At 31.3% G+C, this 24136-nt stretch overlaps 1 protein-coding gene across 1 annotated transcript in view; it reads right to left on the minus strand.

Moving 5' to 3' along the window:
* Positions 1–4975: 4975 nt before the first annotated feature.
* Positions 4976–24136, minus strand: part of LOC115891040 (neuropeptides capa receptor-like) — a 173367-nt gene continuing 154206 nt past the window's right edge. Inside the window, exon 7 of the mRNA XM_030911434.1 lies at positions 4976–5846. Within this exon, the coding sequence (XP_030767294.1) occupies positions 5380–5846 (467 nt within the window). The 3' untranslated portion in view covers positions 4976–5379. The remainder of the gene's footprint in view (positions 5847–24136) is intronic.

Below are 24136 nucleotides of genomic sequence, written 5' to 3' on the forward strand. Positions count from 1 at the left end.
AATGAAGCTTAAATTTTATTTTTACGTTAGGAATCTGCTCACAAGAGATGGCACATGTTTTTTGGAGCCTACTCCGTATATTAAACAACAAATTTAAATTTAGATTATTTTATTAAACGTTAACTTTTTTTTTCAAAATGTGTCCAATTTTTTGTGCATACTGTACTAGTGCTATCCCTGTGAAATTACTGAGATATATATACCGTTTATTACCGCATCTGTAGCTTTTTGTCGCAAAAAAACCTTGCCATTTTCAGTTGCTATAACTGTGAAAATTTAAACTAGGACCTCGTTAGGCATTGAAAAACTTTTTAATTTAGCATACCAGCCCGACAGCTTGCCATTATATGGACATAGCCGAATAGACTGGGTATTTTTTATTAAAACGGATCTAGAGATGTACAACTTTATCGATATATTAAAATATCGATATGTGCCGACATCTTAGTAGTATTGCATTATTAAATAAGTCAAACACAAATACAAATACGTCGAGGTTGTCATTTTGAACTTTTGTGAATTCGTCGGGAGTTTTTTTGATTGTATTATTTTTTAGACAGGGTGGCGCACATTCGCCTTGATTGATTACTATACGAAAACGGAAAGATCTAGAAACAAAATATTTTATTGGTATATGTAGAGAGGCAGTGTGCACAATTTAAAATTATTTTGAAGTATACAGGGTGTTTCAGAACTAAGATCCATACCAAAGTTATATTTTTCTCTTATAAAACACCCGGTATTTTATTTCATTTTTGGATTCTTGGGTCAAAAAATGTATTTATTTTAAGGTTTAAAATCTTTCGTTTTTGAGATATTTAAAGACATTTAAATATGCATGCTACAATAGAATAGATTATCAACACCCTGTACATTCCTTTTCAGAAATAATTTTTGTGCTGACTTTTAAGTCAGAGAAATCAACCTTACTGAAAAATTTGATTGCTTCTTCTAATGTATACAGGCGTATATCAAAAATTGCTGGTCTATTTTAAATATTATTTATTTTACACAAAAACTTCGATATTCCAAATGCAATACTCTGTATTTTTTAAAACAAGTCGGAGCAGGCGTTGATGTTGACAATTTTTTTATTATAGCAAGCGTATTTAAATATCTTTTAATATCTTAAAAACCACGGGTCCTTTGTGCCCACGGGTTCAAAAATGAAATAAAATACCAGGTGTTCCATAAATACAATATCGATATGTTTTCGAAATACTTGTTGCATTGACTACAGTGGTTGGCTAAATTCATGGCAAAAAAAGTTGATGTGGCGCACTCCTTTTTCCATTCAAAAAATTTAATTGAAATAAAAAAAAACATTCAAAATAGACAAAAAAAATATTGGTGGTTACAAGTTTCTGATATTGCCGTTTTAGCGAACCTCTCACAAACACAAATATATCGAAATTTTGAATATCGATACACGTTGTAAATATCAACATCCCTAAACTGATGTGCTTGAAACTTGACTGGCGCATTGGAAACTTGCTGTGCAGTTTTGTTTTAAATAAAACTGAATAAGCTTCAGTATCAAGTGCTTTCCTTTGTATTCGTCCCTGCTATTTTAGTTGTATATGACTAGTTAACTAACCCTATGTTAATTATAAATAACTAACTTTTATTGTACAGGGTGAGTCTTAAATAAGTGCAAATATTTTTAGGTGTGGTATATTTCGATCTCAGGTAATATCAGAAAATTTGGATTTTTTTGAAAAAAAAATAGACTTTTTTAATTTTAGTTAAAAAACATAATATCTTCATAATATGGTTACATAGATATTAGGTTAAATTTACAAAAACGAACACAAAGAAAAGATTATGCGGTTCTCAAAACGTAAGCAAAAAAATCACATTTTTTAACGGTTAAAGAGAAAATATTTTTCTTTTATCGAGATCTACCAGCTCTGAAAATATTTGCACTTATTTGAGACTCACCCTACACCCGTTCTATATTAACAATAAAGATTTAGGAGCATTTTTTATTTATTAAAAGATGTTAAAAGTTATCCATTGGATAATGTGAAATGGTACTTAATATAATTATAATAATCTTTTTGTACACAATGACTTATAAATACTCATTAATATTTACAGATATTTGTTAAATCTATGATTAAAAATGTGATAATATTTACAGTAGAAATAGTTATACCATCCTGCTCACTTCACCAGCGTGGTCTGTATTTTAATGCATGCGAGAGATACATATAAATAACCGGTTGGCAGGCAGAGAGACAAAATAAAAAGCGGCATACAGTGTTGCCGGTTTTTTCGTGTGTAGCAAAAAATAAACGATTTTAAAAACTTTCCTGTATACTACTGAAATAAAGATAATATATCCAAGCTAAATATAATCTATTACAGCTGTAGTAAAATGAGTAACTAATTGTCAAAAATGAAGTTCCATCCCGAGATGCAACATATTTCGTAAACGCCTACTTGTGCGGTTTGAAATTTTGATGCAAAATCCGGCAATACCGCATAGAAGAAATGTATCAACCCAACTTTTGTCTCTTTTTAATACATTTGATTTTCCATTATGATGTCTACATCACTGTCTTACACGTTAAAATCCAGACCAAGCAGTTTCGGTGGCCAGATCGGTATACGTTTAGTTATTTATTGTACCATGGCTATTTTTTTGGGTTTATTTACAAGGGAGATATTCGAAACCTCCCTTCAAATATATACAGTGTGTTTCAAAACAAAAAAGGGGTCATTCCTTGTTAAAAATAAAAGATTTTTTGTTATATAAACATTGGGACAAAAGTCAGCCATTAAAGATATTGCAGTTCAAAGATGGAGAAAAAATATTACTTTTACCTATATCTTAATAATGAAAACCGAATATTATAATAGAATAATGTAATTTTATGGGAATATTGAAATATTGGAATTTTGAAAACATACAATTGGACTATTTTTATTTTTTTTTAAATAACTGGAAGGGTTTGAAATATACTCCCCCAGTTATTACTGTCCAGTGTCGGGACAAAAAAAGTATTTGAGAAATTAATAAAATAGTTGATTTTTGACACGTTCACATAACAAAATATCCTATAAGTAATTACCCCTTAATTTTCCACAACTGTTTTAGTAGAACCCTGTAGAAAATTCAGTAAAACACTTAATAAAAGTCTCTTCTATGTAAGCATTACTCTTAGACCATATATAATTAGACATTAACTAAATTTTTTGTATATATATTCACACAAAACACATAACATTTATAAAAAAAAACATCTATTGTTGTTCCGCTTAACCATATTTGCAAAGCTTTAGAAATAACGAATATTAACATGAAGTCTACAACTGCCTCTACACTATTCGCGAAATAACCAGGTCAAGGCCGAATAAGAAATAAGCCTATTCAACATTCGATTTTGACCTACTTCGGCCTATTTCGCGAATAGTATACTGGCTGTTTATAATAAAAAAATAGATATACTTTTTCCAAAGCTTATAAAAACTTACTATTATAACATTATAGCGTATTCGAAGCTGGTGGTATCTGTTTTGCGATTTTATATGCCAAATTCTGAATGATGTTGATAACAACTAGATAATAATGGAAAAGGAAAGTGTCTACTTATGATATGGTTTATGGTTTTGTTTAAAAGTTTACTTTGAATGCATAATTTAAATGCTCAAAACAATATTATTGGAAAAGACAATATCGATTATATTTGGTTATTACGACATAAAAATCGATTTTTTTATATTTACAGTTCTTTCCATCTGAACATTGTGATATTTTGAGTGATAATCACACTATGCTTACTGAGCGAAATATCCTCTTCTGGTACATAATACTGATGATTAAAGTTGGATTAGGTGTTACCTAATCCAACTCTCTCTAGAATTGTTTCTTTTAGAGTTCTTCTTTGGTTTAATGCCACAAAATACACTGTTGGTTAATTTATTTGCATTGATACACGTAGAATGTTGTACAGTTTGGTTTTTTTACACAAAACACTTAAAACATGTCCAATTAATAATCAAACTGATTCAAGATATCATTATTTATACATTTGACGGTATGGTATATATCAATATTGTAGCTTTATAATGATGAAGATTCTCTTGAGGAACTTATATTATGGTTTTATTTTGTAAAATATCCCCTCAAATTCTTTTTTTCGTCTTTCAACAGTTAGAATATTATACAGAATGAACCTTTGATAAGTGCAAATATATTTAGGGCTGGTATATTTCGACCCCAGGAACATGTCTATGAGTTTTTTTTGCAAAAAAAGTTGGAAACTATGCATTATCTTTTAAGTTTTCCTGTATATTTGAGAAAACTTTTTAGAACTGCCTGTTCACCGCAAATCTTTCCACGGTGTAATTTCTTAATCTATGATATTGCCATGGTAACGGCACTAACAAATGCAAATACAGAAAAAAATTCGGTGGTTCCCAAAATTTTATAAAAATAAATCAATTTTTTTAAAAAAATTTCAAACTTGAATAACTCAGTTATTTTGGACTTACTTGAAAAACGGTAAAGAGAAAATTATGTTTCTTTTATCGAGACTTTCCAGCCCTGAAAATATTTGTACCCTGTATAGTTTCAATTTTGTATATCAAACGCTATTTTCTTAAACATCAGTCTTGTTTAGTTCCTTTTTTATACTTCCTCTTAGTATATAGATATTTTTTTCTGTATTTGAATGCCTGGTATTTCGGCAAATCGTCTCATTATTTTTACTGAACGTGATTGCCTCCTGGAAATGGAAAACTCTAATGGTGATGACTGGAATTGGATTGCATCATAATACAGATGTAACTGAATTCCAAAAGTAGATTTCCTGTGACCTAAATACTAGCTATTAGACAGCAGTCTTATTTAGGATCTTATTCTTTATACTTCCCGCGTTGTAGGTATATCGATATATTTCCGTTGTTTATATGCTTGATATTTTGACTGATCAATGTCGTCATTCTTAGGTATTAAGGTTCCCTTCTCTGGAAAACTATAATTATGGTGAATGGAGTTGGATTACATCGTCACCTAGGTGTTACTTTACTTTAGAAGTATTTCTGCTATGGTTTAATGCTTATCACTTGTTCTTTAATTTTAAACACTTAAAAAATGTTGTATAGTTTAAGTACTGCATACGATCGGTTTAAAAAACAGTCTCATTTAGGATTGCATTTTTCATTGGACTAGCTGATATTTTGACTGATTGTGTGCTCCCCTGGAAATTTACAATAATTATCATTTTGGTTGGATTGATTACATCCTAGCTGTTACTAGTCTCTTTAGAACTGTTTTACTTAGAGTTTTTTTTATTTAATCACCATCATTTCTTGTCTATCAAACACTTCGAATGTTATATAGTTCAGTTATCTGCACTAAACACTTTTGCATTAAACACCGGTCTCATCATCATTTAAGATTTTACTCTTTATACTTCCCGCCTTAAATATCAGCATTTTCCCACTGTTTGAGTGTCTGGAATTTTGACTGATCAGCATTGTCGCGCTGTCCTTACTGAGAAAAATATCCTCCTCCGGTAAACTGCTGCACTGATGGTGGTTGGAATTAGACTGCATAGTAACATACGTGTTACTGGTCTCTCTGAAAGTGCTTCTTTTGGTGTTCTTTTTTGCTTTAACGCCGCAAAAGATCTCTTTAAACGCGAAACGCATTTTTTCGGACATTACGTTGTACAGAATGGGGTTGAGGGTGGAGGAAAAATAGTAGCAGATCCCGGTGATAAAGTACATCCAGTAATTGACTTCCTCAATTAAGTCGCTGCCTTGGAAATAGATGGTCATGAGGCGTTGAGCGTGGAACGGAGCCCAGCAGACGAAAAATCCCAATACTACCAAAGCTGTAACAAAAGAAAACGAAATAAACTTCTTTTTATAAAAATTGATATACAGGATGTCTTAAATATGTGCAAATACTTGTAGGGGTAGTATATTTCGACCTTAGATTTCGACCCCAGAAATATGTCTGAGTTTTTCTTTTCGCAAAAAAAATTGAAAATTTGGATTTCTTGAAAAAAAAAATTGTTTTTTTTTAAATTTTTGGTTTAAAAACATAATATCTCCATAATATGGTACCATAGGCAGTAGATTAAGTTTACAAGAAAGCGAACTCAGAAAAGATCCAATGGTTTTCAAAATTTATAAGCACAAAATAATTTTCTTTTTGAAATTTTCAAAGTAAAATATCTCGATTTTGGACTTATTTGAAAAATGCTAAAGAGATGTTTAGCATTTAATAATGCTAATAATATGTTTCTTTTATTGAGATCTTACCAGCCCTGAAAATATTTACACTTATTTAAGATTCACCCTGTATATTTTACACACCAAATCAAAGGGTTTGTGTTTTTTTTTGGACAGTCACATTTTACAGTACGTCCCCGGATTGTGTTTACGTGAGAAACCCCTTTTTTCTTGTTAACTTTTTGAGAAAAATGCATTTTTCATAAAAAATTTGCTTGTCTAAAATGGTTTAATCCTGTTTATACTTTTCCAAATTTCCATACCTTCTTATGAAAAAATTGAAAAAGTATGAAAATACCAATGACTAAAGAATATAAGGACATGTAACGCCCATATACGGGCTGCAGCAGAATTTGTGACCTTAGACGCCATTCTTTTGATGGCAAACAATGAGTCATCATCTGGTCACCAGCGACAATTTTTGCGATTTTTAATAGTTTGTGTGTAGTGAACTTTGTATAAACTTTATTACAATGGTGATTAGTTGTTCAGCTTTCAAGTGTAGAAGCAGCAGCGATAAGAAAAAGCCAGGAGTTACGTTTCATAGGTAAATAAACAGTCCGCTCCACCTTTTTAGCGTTTTCTTAGTTTTCTTATTGAATTTGATAATTATTTTTCTGATATTATATGTACTTGATGTGTGTTATACGTCGATACTATAGTTTTGTACCATTTGTTAACATTTTAATATGTTTTTTTTCGGAATTAATTAGTATGATACCACCGTATACACCATAGGCGTAGTCGAAACATTTATCAACAAATATAAATATCTCTTCAAACAGCTAGGTTAAGAAAAATATGTGCCACGGCACTGTTTGGTGACAACAAGATACATAGAAAGTTTGGCGTAGAATTTTGAACATCCTATATGATTTACGATTTCCTTATTTATAGCAAAGTAAGTACAGACTATCTAAAGTAAATATCTAATATAGTTTTGATTTCAGGACAGTTCTTGTAGTATTAATAATTTTTTTAAGAAAGACTTAAAAATATACAATTTTTATTTATTTATTAATATCTCTGAAATTATCAAAATATATTTACTCATGTCTTAGGATTATGTAAAGTCATCTGAAAGGAAGCAAAAAATGCAATAATATACAGGGTGTTCCGTTTAAAAAAAATCATCCCGATCCACTCACACTTTTTTGAGCCACCCTATAGAAGTTAAAATATTTTCCTGAAATAGATCCTAGTACATACTTTAGGTGTGCACTTAATCAAAATTCCCAAGTATTTTATTCTAGGAGCTACAGATGCCCGACGCACTATTGCCGGGCCCTTTGAATAAGAAGACTAAGGAAGGAGCATAATGCTATCCATGTATTCATGCATGCTGGGCGGAAAAGCCACCATAAAAGCTCTCTAGGGTGGGGATCCTTGAGAGTTCTGTTTGACGATTCATTTGACACATTTGAATTTGATTTGAAATTTTGTGGATTTGTCAGTCTTTACGGAGCTTATTTTATGTTATTTATTATTTATTCTACTACTGATAGTTGTATAAAGGTAGTAAATCTAGATGGAAATTGTGGCAGAACTTAAATTAACAGTGACACTATCGCGATTTATCGAAAAAGACTCTAAAATAGTTGGTTGTGTGGCGTGCGGTAGATCTCGGCAAAAATTGAGTGAAATAATGGAACAACTTTTCGCTAGTAAGTGACTATATAATATACATACGTGTAGTAAACCGATCATTCATGAAATTCACTTAAATTAACTAAATTATATATTTTTCTTGCATTTTAGCTTTTATTTATTACTTGTCAAAGATTAGATGTCAAAGAATTTAGATACGTTAATTTGACTTACCTGCTTCAGTAGCGTATCGGATGTTTGTGTTAATAAATACTTATTATAACTTATCTATTTTTATTAGAATTATATATTTTTATAACAATTTCAATAACTACCAACATTTATTCACAACGTAAAATAAAACAACAAATTATTGAGTCTACCCCACGTCTACCCTACACCATAGTTTTACATTTTTTAAATAAAATTAAAACGATACTGATAAACCGGAATTTAAGTCGGCCATATTTGAGGCCCATCGCGGTGTACCTAAGATTTTTGATATGCCCCTTCCTTAGTCTTCTTATTCAAAGACCGGGCCCTATATATGATCTACTATATTTTGTATACGATTGCAGTCATTTCTGATCCAACCCTGGTAGTTTTGAACTACTTTTCCTAGTTTTAACAGAAGTGTCTAGTTCTAGCAGTCAACTATTAAGCTTGACCAATCAGGTTGGTTAGCGTGGTTATTTGGAGTGTGTTAATTCATTCGTGTTTGTCAAAAACTCTAACGTGATTGGTCGGGCTTAACAGTTGCCTGCTAGGGCTAGACACAAGTGTTTTAACTTTCTCTAGTTGGCTACATTGACACTATCGTCGTATTGTCGCGCGATTGTCATTTGGAGATTTGGAGGGCCATTTTTGTATTTCGACACATCCTTGGAATTGCAGCTCTAGGCTTTTAGAACTTCGAATTGTTTAATTCTTTTATGAAAATCTGAATCAATTAAAATTTTAACGCCAACAGATGTTATATTGTCTCTTGTAGATTCAGAATTCTCACTGTATATTTTTAGAATAAAGTCAGGCAACTTAACTAAGATATTTGGAACGCTGATGACGCACATTTTCTTGCGTTTTCCTTAATCCCAGAATGTTTGATAGAAGAAAAGGCGGATGTACTTATCACGTCTCTCGAAATGTCTCGAGGTGAGTTTAGAGTCTTTTTTTAATAAGGATGATGAATTTTATGTTTTAATATCCTACACCTAAGATAGAAATGGTATTTTTCATAGAAATTTAAGCCTACTGTGTTCCTCAGAGGCATATTTAGGATAAGGATTAGTTTGTAGTATTCTTTTACTTCTTATTAGTTTGTAGTATTCTTCTCTTAAGTCTTAGCTTTATCTACTTTAGTACTTAGTCTTCTTAATATTATGAAATTTATATTTACGAATTTTAATAGAAACAGTTCTAAAAAAGGACTAAAAACTCGTTTTACAATTGATTAAATATTAATAAAAGATTCTAAGAAGGAAAAAATGCGCTAATGGACTTATTTATCGGTTCATCTCGAGTGGAAATATAAAAGAAGAAAAAAATAACACTGAAGAGCATTCCCGACACCTAATTAGCGAACTTTAAGCTTGATCTGAATGGTTTCTAGAGATATCAATTAAGCTTAGTCAACTGCGATGAAGAAAACCAGAGCAAAAACCATCTAAAGCGATTTTTAATTATCAGTGCTATGCTAGCGCATAGTTTAAAAAATTTTAATTAGAATTTTTACCTGAGTAGGATATTTATGATGATTTAAATTGGCGTTTATTGACGTAATATTATAATGATTATGATATTTAATTATCAGAACGATGCCAGCGCCAGCGTAGAGTTTAGATAATTATAATTTGAATTTTTAGTAAAGTACCCAGTAGGGTGAGCCAAAAAAACTAACCTATGGAATTTATGGGTTAAAATGAACCTAAATAACACGTAAAAAAATCTTTCACATTAAAAGTACCACAATTGAAAAAAAAGTTTACGATAAAAATGTTTACATCGCAGAGTCTTGTAGAGCATAAAATTTCCTAAAAAATCTATCTCAAAATAATGTAGTTTCTTTTTACTAAATATGAAAATTTTTAACCAATAAACACTAAAACTGATTTATTTTTGATTGAAAATTGATTTTTTTCACTTTTCAAAGCCTTTAAATATTGAATTATTGAATTGAAAAAAAAATACTCTCTATGATCCGCGATGTAATTTTTCTTTATCGTAAACCGTTTCAAAGTTATGGTACTTTCAATGGAAAAATATTTTTTTACGTGTTATTTAAATGGAAAACTTTGAATGTTCACCGACACTTAAAAGTTATCTAAAAATCCTGCCTTCCGGGGATACTTTTTTCTCGGTTATTAGGTTCATTTTAACCCATAAAATTCCAGCTTAGGTTTTTTGGCTCACCCTAGTACCCAGTAGTGATGGGCAAAACTGTTATTTTTAGATAACAGTTGAAACTGTTATAGTTATTTATAAAAAACAGCTTAAAATAACAGCTTAAAAATAACAGGTTTCTTTATTTTATTGCTAAATATCTGAAGGAGTATGAGGCGGTCACCGCCAGGCGTATTAACGCAGTTGCAAGTTGCAACAATGACATGCTCGGTGGTAGTATTTCCAGGGTGTCAAAATATTTCTAAATATCGATTGTTATCTAAAATACCCCTCTAAAAATGGTCGTTGTTTACAAATAAGCGCTGTTTACAAATTGCGATATAAAAAAGCCAAAATTCCGCCACTCGTCTATAGGTATACATTCCGATCTACCTACGCCTTGCCCCTCGATCCGCGTAGATCGTGAATTGCGTAGCAGTGTACAGGGTGCATCTCTCTCGACGGGCGAGAAGCTCTTAGTTATAGTTTTACCATTTGCGGTCAAAAAATAGCAATATAAAAAAATGTGTAGTATATTCTTCATAAGTAAACCAACTACACACTAGAGTTCGAATTAATTTTACACTTAAACTAGCGTGTACCCGCGTCTTCGTTCGCGTCGAATTAATAATTTGTAATGGTGATGATAAAGCAAAACAAGAATTTCTATTAACATACAAACTGGATAAAATTTTCTCACATTTGCCAAAAATAAGCTTTAAACGTCGAGCAGTTTAAGCAAAATCGTGGTTAATCAATTACTCAACTTTTTGGAACACCCTGTATGATTTTTTAAAAAATTTCAAAATATGTAAAAAAACAAAATAAATTATGCGTGTCCAAGAAAGTGTTTTCCCGAAAGACTAACCGTTTTTTAAATAACAATTATTGTAATATTTGAGGCGCGTTTTCACCCTCTTGGAATTTGAGATTCGAGAAACCCCTACTTATCGAATCTCAACCCCACAGTAAATCACTTTGCCAAAAATCAGCTTTAAACGTCAAGCAGTTTAAGTAGTCAAGTATATATTTTTAAAAAATCTGAAAATATGTAAAACAACGAAATAAAATATACGTGTTTAAGAGTTTTTCCAAAAAACTCACCGGTTTTTAAATAAAAAATATTCGAATATTTGAGGGTGGTTTCACCCCCTTAGAATTCGAGTTTCGAAAAATCCCTTCTTATCGAACCTCTACACCCTAAAGTCAATCCGTTTTCCAAAAATCAGCTTTTTACGTCAAGTGCTTTAAGCAGGATCGTGATTAATCATTATTTCAATGGCCAGATTTTTCAAAACACCCTGTATACATTTTTAAAAAATCTTAAAATATTATTCTGAAAATTTTTCAGAATAAATAAATACCTAAATATTGAAACTTAATAACGTACTGAAACATACAGCGCCATAATATCTCGACCTCCGCCCGTTATGCTCGTAACAGGTTGAAAAACAATATATCTGAAACAACTGAAGCGTTATTCTCCAACCTGTTTCGAACTTCCATCGACAATCAACCGATGCAGCAGCGTTCCTTTCCCACTCCGATTATCTCGACCGCCACCCTGTTATGCTCGTAACAGGTTGAAAAACAACGTATCTAAAATGATTGCTTCTCCAACCCGTTGCGAGCCTCCATCGACAATCGACCGATGCAGCAGCGTTCCTTTCCCACTCCTGTTATCTCGACCGCCAGGCGTTATGGCTGTTTCAAAAAACCTGCTTCTTTTATATCCTATTATTTTTAAGCTGTTGTGGGAAGCCCAATACCACCGTCGACGGCATCGACCGAAGCAGCTACGTTCACCGTAGCGCATTCCCCACTCCGTTGTCCGTTGTCTCGCCGCCTGTATCGATGTTTGACGAAATAACATGTTTTCCATCCATACTAGTTGTTTTTTGGAATTGCTTCGAGCAGCAGGGCATTTCGTGGCGGTGCAGACCGCCGACTTTTTCTTCAGTTTCACGAGCGGCCGATCTCTATGTGTCGTTGTTTTATATCTGTTATTTTTTAGAAGTAGTAACGGTTGCGTTATGTTATTTCTAAATAATTGTTATAAAATAACAGATAGTTAAATAACAACCCATCACTAGTACCCAGGTATATTTATAATATTCTAAATTGACTTTTGTTGACCTAATATTAGGCTTTGCTTTAGAATGTGGCTACTCTGAGCAGTTCCTCAATAATATTATGTCAAATTGTAAAATTGTGATGCTTGGTCACTGCATATTGCTCGGTGACAATGTTTTAGCTATTCCTTTCTTAGTTGCTTTAGAATGGTTTGACCGAAAAAAGTTCAGTATTTTTTGGAACTAGATTAGTTCACACTTTATGACGGTCAGTGATATATCTGACAGAAACGGTGTCTTAAACGACATGTTGTTTCCTGGTTATTTATATTCGAATTGAGGATAATATATTTTCTATGTATTTTTATTACACATCGAAAACAAAAATAAATAACATTGAATAATACAAATTAAAGAAAAACTGTTCCAGTTAATTACAGGATGGCGGGGCTGCCATACGGCTAAAACTATTAAAAAAGGTTTAGGAACATGAACATCAACGTCTCCTCATGGCCTTCGCACAGTCCGGGCCTTATAGCTGGAGAGCTGGCGACATGTTTAGAGAACATATTTTAGGCAAGTTAGAATTACAAAAAAAATAAAGTTTAATAACTTGTGAACCCAGAATCTTAAGTCTGGCTGGGGGGTTGGGGGTATTTTGCTACTGCGTAACCCATAACATTTGCAAAAAAAGTAAATCCAAAAAACATTCTTTAGGCAACTTGAAATTTGTTTATTCTTAAATTTTAGCATCTATTTAACCTAGAAATAAGTATGCCAGACTTTTTTTTCGGGTTTAAAGTGTAACCCGACCATTCCAAATATGTCTAATTATTATATCTGGAAAACATAATTTAGGCATTCTAAAATTTTTACAGCGTGTTTATTAGATGATATTAAAAAATATGTGTTAATTGTCAGACGAATTCAATGAGATTTAATACTTGCCATAAATATTTTAAATGAGCGCGACAAAAAAGTCTTATGAGTATCTATAAGCGCGAGAAAGATAGTTTATTGAGACCCGTCGGCAGCCGATGCGGCTGACTCCAAAATGCTGTTACGTCAGCCGCATCGGCTGCCGACGGGTCTCAATAAACTATCTTTCTCGCGCTTATAGATCGATACTCATAAGACTTTCTTATCGCGCCCATTTAAAATCTTTATTCGCGTCTGGTAAGTATTAAATCCCATTGAATTCGTCTGGCAATTAATACATATTTTTTAATATCATCTAATAAACACGCTGTAAAAATTTTAGAATGCCTAAAGTATGTTTTCCAGGTATAATAATTAAACATATTTGGAATGGTCGGGTTACACTTTAAACCCGAAAAAAAAGTCTGGCATACTTATTTCTAGGTTAAATAACTAAAATTTAAGAATAAACAAATTTCAAGTTGCCTAAAGAATGCTTTTTGGATTTCTTTTTTTGCAAGTGTTTTGGGTTGCGCAGTAGCGAAATACCCCCAACCCCCCAGCCAGATTTAGGATTCTAGGTTCACCAGTTAATAAACTATATATTTTTAGTTATTCTAGCTTGCCTAAAATATGTTCTCTAAATATGTCGTCAGCTCTTAGGCTATTAATATTATCGAGACATAGACATACATGGCATAAAACAAAACAAAAATTGTGCTACGATCCCCAAGAAACCGTTGCCCATTTGACGATGATATTAAGTGAATTATGGCAAAATTTTTACTCTGGCGTATGTCAATCATTAATAAAAACAATGCCAAACAGGCTTGCAGTGGCTGCAAAAGTTCATGCCGATGTAACGCCATATTAGAACAGTTATTTTTTAAAGTGTCCGAACATTTAGTTGTCGCGATATTGTGCAATATGTTTGTTTATTTATTGGCCTACAGTTTATTTTAATGTTTATAGAAACTAAACGATTTAAATACTCATTAGAAATGTTGGATTTTAATATATTTTTAATGTATTTCTTAAATGTAAATAATTCAGTTAAATAAAATAAAGGTTTTTAATAATTTTTTGTTTGTCAGAACATTTAGTTGTTAGGGCTCGTATATAGAACTTAAAATTAAATTAGTCAATGTGTTCAAATATAACGCTTAATTAAAAATATATTGAAAATCGTTTCGACTCAAAATATATGAAATAAAACTAAATTACACAGAACTTAGCTTCAGTAATAAATTTTCAATTAACACATTTCTCGTTAAATTTGCTATTTGATTCAAATTATGTAGTTTTAATAAAAAAAAGTAATTGTATTGTATATAAATTATTTAGAAGATGGTGTAATATTACAGCTAAGTAAAATTACTCTATGTGCGGATAACAATCTAAATCCTTATTGTAAATCGTGAGCAATTTATATAGCCATTGAACTAACTGTAAAGCGGAGCTCAAACTCGAATCAATCTTATTTTAAAGAGAAGAAAACCGGATCATTTGGAAAAGCGAATTATTTTAAAGCTAGGCGTTGCCACGCCTAGATTCAAATCGGCCGATTTTATTTAGTTGCAAAAGTGTAAACAATATATTCTTACAAAGGCGCGCACATATGTAAACAAATAATCGCCGATCGGCTTCGGAAGTACAGGGTGGGTCAAATTGGACGCTTTTAAAGAGAAACAACATTTTCTATAGAAGATAGACGAAAACTAAAATCGGTGTCTGGAGCTCAATTTTTATCAAAAACAGGATGGTGAAAATCGCACATCGATATCTGTTACCGTTTCGGAGTTACGGGGTGTTTTTAAAAAATGTGCATTTTTAACAAATCGCTGTAACTTTTTTGCTATGGAAAATTTCAAAGCACCTAATTACGTAGAATTTAATGGTTTAAGTATAATTTTTTTTAGAATTAATAATTTAAGAGTTATCAACAGAAAAATTGATTTTTTATTTGGTACGCCCTGTATATTTTAAATTAAACGAAAAGAACTTAAAATTACGTTTCCAAAAATATAGCACACTTGATATTTTATCTCTGAAATATAGAATTTTTAAAAGTTCGCCACTTTTAACTAGTAGGTTTTGGCCTCTTATTTATGATCTGCCCCTAATGGAACTCGAAAACATATTTTTCCAGCAAGACGAGGCACCACTCAGAACGCTGAAGTTATCATCTAACTTTTGCAGCCAATTTCGAAAATAACTGATTAGCTAACCAAGATCCTAGCCGTTCGCCGTCGAGGACGCCGGAATTAGTGCCTATGGATTTTTATCTTTGCGAAAGAATAAAGGTTCTTATTTTTAAATTGCCGGTATAATCTAGACAAGAAATAGAACTACTTAGTTATGCAAGGGTATCTTTCACCCCCATTGAGTTAATGAGTTAATGAATTCTGCAAGAAATGTTCAAAAATGGTCCCGTCTGTCCATAACAGAAGACGGTCGACATGTCGAACACCTGTAGCAAAATCTCGTGTCTTGCTTTGCTGTTAAATTTTATTGTTATTATATAGATATAGTTTAAATGTGTTGATGTTGCTAAATATAGTTTAAATTGTTATAAAATTCTAAATATCTCATTGCAAATATTATTTTCGTTTTACACACAGCTATAATTTTTTTGCATTACAGCCGGCACGGTTCAAAGCCTACTTATTCAAAGTGGGCGAATTTTTAAAAACTCTATATCTCGAAGGATTCGAGGAGTCGAGCAAAATATCAAGTATGTTGTATTTTTGGAAAGCTTCTTTTAAATTCTTTTCAATGAATTAAAAATATACAGTGTATCCCATATACAAAATCAAATTTTCTGTTTATGCTTCTTAAATTATAAATTTTAAAAAAATTATACTTAAACCATTAAATTCTAAGTAAAAAGATGCTCTGGAAATGTTTTTATAAAAATACAAAATTTTCCATAGCAAAAAAGTGATTTTTTAAAAAAACACATTTTTGAAAAACACCCCGTAACTCATAAACGCTAACAGATATCGACGTGCGGTTTTCACCATCATGTTTTTGATAAAAATTGAGCTCCAGACACCGATATTAGTTTTCGTCTATCTCCTGTAGAAAAGGGTGTTTCCCTTTAAAAGCGTTCAATTTGACCCACCCTGTACATATTGTTGACTCCAATATTGCCATCGCACAGAAACTAATGGTAAACAACGTATTAGAAAGCACACACGTATTATTTACAGAGTTATTCGATTTGAATACAAAACTATTTTAATATAACATAATAAAGTAGAACTTTATTCGAATAAACAGAAATGTAAATATTTAAATTTCAAATCTCAAATATTCATGCCGATCATTGGCATAATAGATATTTACGATACAAGTGACTTAACAGCATCATTAAGAATACGCATGTAAAAGTTGCACAACGAGTGCGTAACGCGAGTTGTGTAACCACTCAAGTATCCTAATGAGTTAACTCCCGTGTATTGCACAATATTTTATCTACGTCTAACTACAAAAACACACAATGAATTTTAAAAATTATTGTATTTAACTATATACCTATCCTAAAAATCATTTACCTTAATACCTTTGTTCAAATAACACCATGCATGGCAATGTCAATATGACAGTAAATAATATTGATGAAACTAGTTTAAAAAATGAGCGATTCGGAAAGTATTCCCTCTGACATTGAAGAAGAGGCATTCAGGGCCATTTCTGGATTGCTTCCAGCAAGATCGAAACAGAAGTATGAATATACATACTATAAGTACACAACTATGGAAATGAAAAGGTACTGATAACATATTTTTCCAATTTATCCTCTACTTATAAGCCTTCGTCTCTTTGGGCTTTCTATTTAATGATACGTACTATGATATCAAAATGCATATATATGCTTCATCGGGCATTTACTTGAAATATTGTTCAAACTGTATCATTAACATTTACAATAAATAAGTTTTCATGTGTTTATAATTATTATCAATAGAACAGTTTATTTGTATTTAGTAGGTATTTAGTGCAAAATAAATGTTTTACAAAATATTTTTTTTCGCTGTGGTAGTCATCTAAACAAGGAGTGCGGTAATGAAAATGCGTGAGTTAAGAAGCTCTTAACTTCTTAACTCACTGACATAGATAAAGAAATAAATGTACCTCATAGATAGCAAAGTTATGAAAATTAAAGGCGACAATTTGAGTGTTCCTTTTTAGTACTATTCAAACTGTTCTTAGTAGCTAGTGTAAATTTCGTTAAAGACACTATCCAGTATTCTACAAAGAAACACAAACAATATGACTGGTTATATAGGGTGGCGCACCTCATTCGCCTCAGTTGATTATACGAAAACGGAAAGATGTAGAAACAAAATATTTTATGGGTACATGTGGGAAGGCAATGTGCATAATTTAAAATTATTTTGAAATGCACAGGGTGCATCAGAACTGAGATCCATACCAAAGTTATGTTTTCTCTTATGGAACACCCGGTATTTTATTTCATTTTTGGATTCTTGGACATAAAATAAGGCATTTATTATAAGGGTTTAATGTGTTTAAAATCTTTGGTTTTGGAGATATTTAAAGATATTTAATTATGCATGCTATAATAAAAAAGTTTGTCAGCACCTCGTACATTACTTTTCAGAGTTAATTCTAGTGCTAACTTTGAAGCCAGGGAAATAAACTTTACTAAAAAAAATTATTGCTTCCTTAAATGTATACAGAGGTATCAAAAATTGCTGGTCTATTTTAAATATTTATTTTAAATAAAAACTTCGTTATTTCAAATACAACACCCTGTATTTTTTTAAATAAATCGAAGCAGATTTAAGCCTGAAGAGTTTATGCTCAAAGATATCAAAATATGAATTTTCTTGACAAGCGTTCCTTTGAAAAACATCTTTTCCTATTTCGCAGAGCTGATAGTGTGGTATATGAAAAACCTATTAGGCAGAAACCTGTCGTTGAAAGTGAAGAAAATGAATTTGCCTTAATTGGTTCTTTTATAGAAAATCCAATATTTCTACAATTCATCGTAATATAAATCAAAAAGAACTACTTCTTTATTTTTCTTTATAAAATAATAAATACTTATTAAACAATTGTAGGTAAATTAAATAAAAGTAAACTGTTATAAATTAAACTAAAGTCAATAAACTAATGTCGATTTTGAAAACATCTACTAACTGTCACTAGCAAATTGCCACAGCGACACCAGAGCCATCTTGATTGCCATTTTATTGAAAAATCGTTTTTTTTATTCAAAATCTGAGCTAGATAGGTATAGGAAACCCTAATATAGTTGAAGAGCATTTAAATCTGCTTCGATTTATTTTAAAAAATACAGGGTGTTGTATTTGAAATAACGAAGTTTTTATATAAAATAAATATTTAAAATAGAGCAGCAATTTTTGATACTCCTGTATACATTTAAGGAAGCAATAATTTTTTTTAGTTTAAGTTTATTTCGCTGGCTTCAAAGGCGGCACTAGAATTAACTCTGAAAAGTAATGTACAGAGTGTTGACAAACTTTTTTATTATAGCATGCATATTTAAATATCTTTAAATACCTCAAAAACCAAAGCATTTAAACATATTAAACCCTTATAATAAATGCCTTATTTTATGCCGAAGAATCCAAAAATGAAATAAAATACCGGGTTTTCCATAAGAAAAAATATAACTTTGGTATGAATCTTAGTTCTGACTAACCCTGTACATTTGAAAATAATTTTAAATTATGCACATTGCCTCTCTATATATACCCATAAAAAAATTGCTTTTACATCTTTTCGTTTTCGCATAATCAATCGAGGCGAATGAGTTGCGCCACCCTGTATAGGGTGCTTAAAAAACATGTGCCATCTCTCGTGGGAAGATTCCTGGGGAAGTTGATATGAAAAATGAATCTTATTTTTACGTGAGGAATCTCCCCACGAGAGATGGTATATGTTTTTTAATACACCCTGTATACGTAACAAAGCGACTACCCTTCTAATACAATAATCTTAATTATATAATTCAGCCAATTAAAATTTAATTACTCCTTATAACACTATAATGAGGAACATCATAAATTTGTTAATTAAAGCTAAATTTCTCTTGCAAAATGTCTCGTATGTCGAAATTACTACTCTCAAATACGTTATTGGTATCTATTGCTAAACAACGAATTATAATGTATGGTTTGTTTATATTTACACAGTTATCTGATATGATTGGAAAACTATATTTTAAAAAATGTATATACCACTGTGGCAGATTCATCTATTCAAAAAAGTCCAATGGGTATTTCGCCCACTGTAAGAAAATCTACAGAATAAAATAGTTATTTTTTGTAAACACTGCTGGCGTTAATCCAACAGAGACCAGCTTGTCTGCAGTGACTTACTGATAAACAAATTTGCCTAAGGGACAAAAAATGCTTAATGTTTCGGGAAGTTGTCTCTTTCCATCGTCGGAAGCAAAAAAAAACAAAAAAACAAAGAAAAAAATATTTAAAATATCTAAATACAACTATTCAAGAACACTTTAGTTTTTTCAACAGATTCGTCTATAAAAACCGTTGATGTTCTGTTAAAATGGCATTCAAAATTAACAATTACTACTTGATAACAACTAGGGTATCCAGTCCCGGGACGGTCCCGGGACTTAGCATAAAAAAAGTGGTCCCGGGATTCAATGATGGTCCCGGGGCCTCAACTTGGTCCCGAAACCGCTAAATTATTATACCCGACAGGCCGACACGGAGACACACAAGGGCGACGCGGCACCGAGCGCCGCCTATTGGTAAGCTGTTTAAAGCTTCCCAATATTTTGGAATAAGGGGAATCTCCGACTCATTGCCGTTTCAGGGTTTCTCTATCTACTACTACTGAAGTTCAGTTAGTTACTTAGTACTACTAAAGTTTAAGAAATCCTTTAGATTTTAATCAGTCTAAGCCAGATACCAAAGAAATCTTAAAGTTCATTGACAAATTGGTGCAAAGATTATCACAATCCAAAGTGCAAGAGCAAGAAGCTGTTTCAGATGAAGACAAAGTTTTGCTGGCCGAGATAAGAAACAGAAATAGTAATCAGGTTGAGAAAGTTCCTTTGGCAAAAAGGTTAGACGGATTTATTGAAAGTGCAATATCTGCTACTACTTTGGACAAAAGTGATGTTTCTCGTTATATCTTATATTTTTTTAGTTTATATAGTTTTTTTATAGTTTTATATTTGCCATGTTCGCATGAGTTCATGTCAATTTGTTTCTGTTTGTTTTGATTTTTGTTGGTTAACCATTTAGCAATATAAATAAACCTGAGTTCTAAGTTAAATTAATTTAATTTCTTATATTTTCTTAAGACAGATCTATGCGATATTAGATAGGTACACTGTGTATTTTAGTTTGGGGACCAGTTTCGGGACTGCCGGGACTTGTCCCGGGACCTAATATTTGGTCCCGAAGTCCCGAAAGCATTTTTGGTCCCGGGACTTGGATTCCCTAATAACAACCACTTAATGCGGTAAAACCAAAAAGCCTCAAATTTTCTGTATGCTTACTTTTTAATTTGTTTTTAATTTTTCCTTATGTTTATTTATGTTATGTTCAATAGAATCAAAGAAGCTATTGTCATACATTACTAACCTTTACCGATGGTTTAGCAATATATTTATTTATATTAGACTGTACGAGTAAAAAAAAACCTGTTAATAAAGTTATCGCTTCTTTCGTAATAATTTTTGCATTGTTAAAATCTATTCTATGTCCCATAAATGCTGACAAATCTTAGATTTGTGAAAATTGCCCTATCTTAATAATCTCTATGTGTTTTAATTCGAACATTAAAGTATCTAGATGTTTCACCAATATAAAATTGATCACATTTACCTAACATTTTTTATATTACATTTTTTGTTTGTTGTCCGGTGTTCAGTGATATAGTGTGGGATAAAATGGATCTAACTGTATTTTGTGTTTTGAAAGATGTTCGTATGTTATATTGTTTTCCTGTCCTTATTTTTTTCCGAAACGTCTCGTACGTGTGGAATTATAAGTTACAATACACAATATATAATATAATTACAATTCCATGCATAGATAGGTACAAGAGAATTATATTTTAGTAGAACATAATATTTTATTTGAATATACAGGGTGTAGAAGTTTCATTTTTATTTCAATTTTTTCCAAATAATTTCTGAAGTAACGTCAATATTTGGATGAAAATTTGTGTCTGGGAGTTTTTTGATATGAGAAATTTGATTTTGATGTCAATATGACTCCTACTAGTAGAGGGCGCCACCTACATATTTTTTAACTGGTTTGAAGGGTAATAACTTTTCGTCCGTACCTGTAAAAAACTGCCGAGTAAAAAAATATACATTTACGACGTTTTTTACGTGAAGAAGGTCTCTTGGTAAAAATCGCTATGAGTTTTCGAGATATTTGGAATCGAAATTATCAATACCTGTCATCATTGACATAAATTAAACATGTTGACTAAATAGTTATTAGACTGAAATCATAAATTTGAAAAGTTTTTGTGCCAAAAGTTTAACAGAAACTGTTTTATCATCAATTTTTGCAGAATAATTTATGATTAATTTAAAAAAATCAAAATTTGCCAAATTTATTATTTCAGTGAAATAACTATCTACTCAACGTGTTTATTTTTCGTCAATAATGTATTGATATGTATTGTCTATTTTCATACTAAATATCTTGAGAACGGTGGCTCGTAGCGATTTTTACAAAGAGATATTTTTTACGTAAACAATCACGGAGATGTATATTTTTCGCTCGGTAGTGTTATACACGGACGAACAAAAAGTTATTACGCTTCAAAACAGTTAAAACACATGTACGTGGCGCCCTCTACTAGTAGGAGTCATTGACACCAAAATCAAATTTCTCATGTCAAAAAATTCCGTCAGACGGCAATTTTCATCCAAATATTGACGTTATTTCAGAAATTATTTAGAAAAAATCGAAATAAAAATGAAACTTCTACACCCTGTATCTCTGAAAGTAAGTATTTTAGGACATACATTTATACGAACTTTTTTACTTATTTTTATCTGCAGAATACGTTGCCGAAGTTTCCGGAATACAGTTCGGACCAATCTGTATATAAATTGTATTACTATATTATTATATTAATAGTTAAATACTCATGCGGATCACTGATATAAATAAGGTATTATACAAATAAATGCGTCCCATGTCTGGCATAGTTATGAAAATTAACTGGAACAATTTGATGAATACTAATATTTACAGGTTAAACATTTTTTAATAACAGGTCTTTTTTGAGTAGCAAAACCCAGCAATTCCTGTTCAGTTTTATATTAATTTGATGTTAACCAAACACCCACTGCTAAATTCTATGTAATGGATATAACCAGTCTAAATTCCGTTAAATACATGTAGCGTTCTACAAAGAGCCGTAAACAAAGTGACTGGATACAGTGGTTACATCTCCGAAATACAATAATCTAAATTATACACTTTGGCCAATTAAAATTTTAATTACTCCTAATAATAAACGTCAGAAACTTGTTAATTACAGCCAAATTCCTCTTACAAAATAATCCGTAGACCGCACTTCTCCCAAATCCAATATTGCCAACGTGCGGAAGAGGATATAATTCTAAACAATAGATTGGGAATGTCTAGTTTATTTATATTTACAGAAATTATTCTAGTAGAACACAATGCTTTATTTGAATATACATGGATGAACATATTTATGCCTATACTTATGCACCGTTTGTATAAACTTTGTTTAAAGGCTAAACAGTGATTAAATATTTTACTTGAACGATTACGTAAACGTTGTTTATACTTATTTATTATGTTTAAACTAAACGGTCATATTTGGGCGTTTAAGTTTTAAACGTAGATTATCTAACTTCAATAATAATTGACAGCAAAACACATTCTGTGTTGAAGATCGGATCGTTTACAATATGTTTTGAAAATTCTGTTTTTTTTTCATTCAAAAATTGTAAACAACCCATCAATATTTACATCAATTATCAATTTACATCAATTACAACCATCATTATCATCAATTTACTTTTAGTGCGTAATAATTTTCAGCAATCGTATAACATTTTATTTATAAAGATTTTTACATACTGTCTGAAAAGAAAACATAGCAGAAATGTTAAGAAAGTTTTTGAAAAAATTACAATCAATTATTTCTAATAGATTTCGAGATATCGATTTTTGAATTCTCGATTTGAGTTCTAATAGCGCAACCACTGTCGAACATCAACTGAATTCAACTTATTTCTACCAAAAATGCAAGTGTTTTTTTAACTTACACTTAAAAATGTTCAAGCTATAGGGAAAATTACAACGACTCGTTAATAAATAAACAAATAAAGTATTGCGGGACGAAATTAAATCGTGAAGCTGAACGCATTATGTACACCTCTTACTAGAACTTTAAGTACTGACAGAGGTACTTATTGGGTCGACCGGTCGAGTGCGACAAATCTGCTATAGTCTGTGAAGCGAATAACTTTGAATTTGACAGTTCCCGCGGGCTTTTCTAGTGTTAATTTTATTAAGTTAGCAACTTGCGGCCCTGCTGACGCAATGCCGTCTCTAATAAAACAGCCTCACTTGACTATGGCTGAAATCGCACTCCATAGTCAATGTAGATAGTTTTAGTGTTAAGAATAATAATTTTAAAAAATATGTGGTCATCTTTTGACAAGTTTATATTAGTTTATTAATTGTAGTAAACATTATATGGTGTGTGGTGTGAATATTTTATATGTAATTTTTTGCATTATATTCGACACTATTTTTTTCATATGACACTACACTGATGAATGCTATCGAAACGTTTTTTTAACCAAATAAAAATAATGAAAAACCAAATGAAAATTAATCAGCGTTTTTCCCGAATCTAAATCCCAAGATTTTTTTTTATGATATTGTATTATTTGC

This window comes from Sitophilus oryzae, unplaced genomic scaffold, assembly GCF_002938485.1.
Source record: "Sitophilus oryzae breed Bouriz unplaced genomic scaffold, Soryzae_2.0 scaffold_942_pilon_pilon, whole genome shotgun sequence".
Taxonomy (NCBI): Eukaryota; Metazoa; Arthropoda; class Insecta; order Coleoptera; family Curculionidae; genus Sitophilus; species Sitophilus oryzae.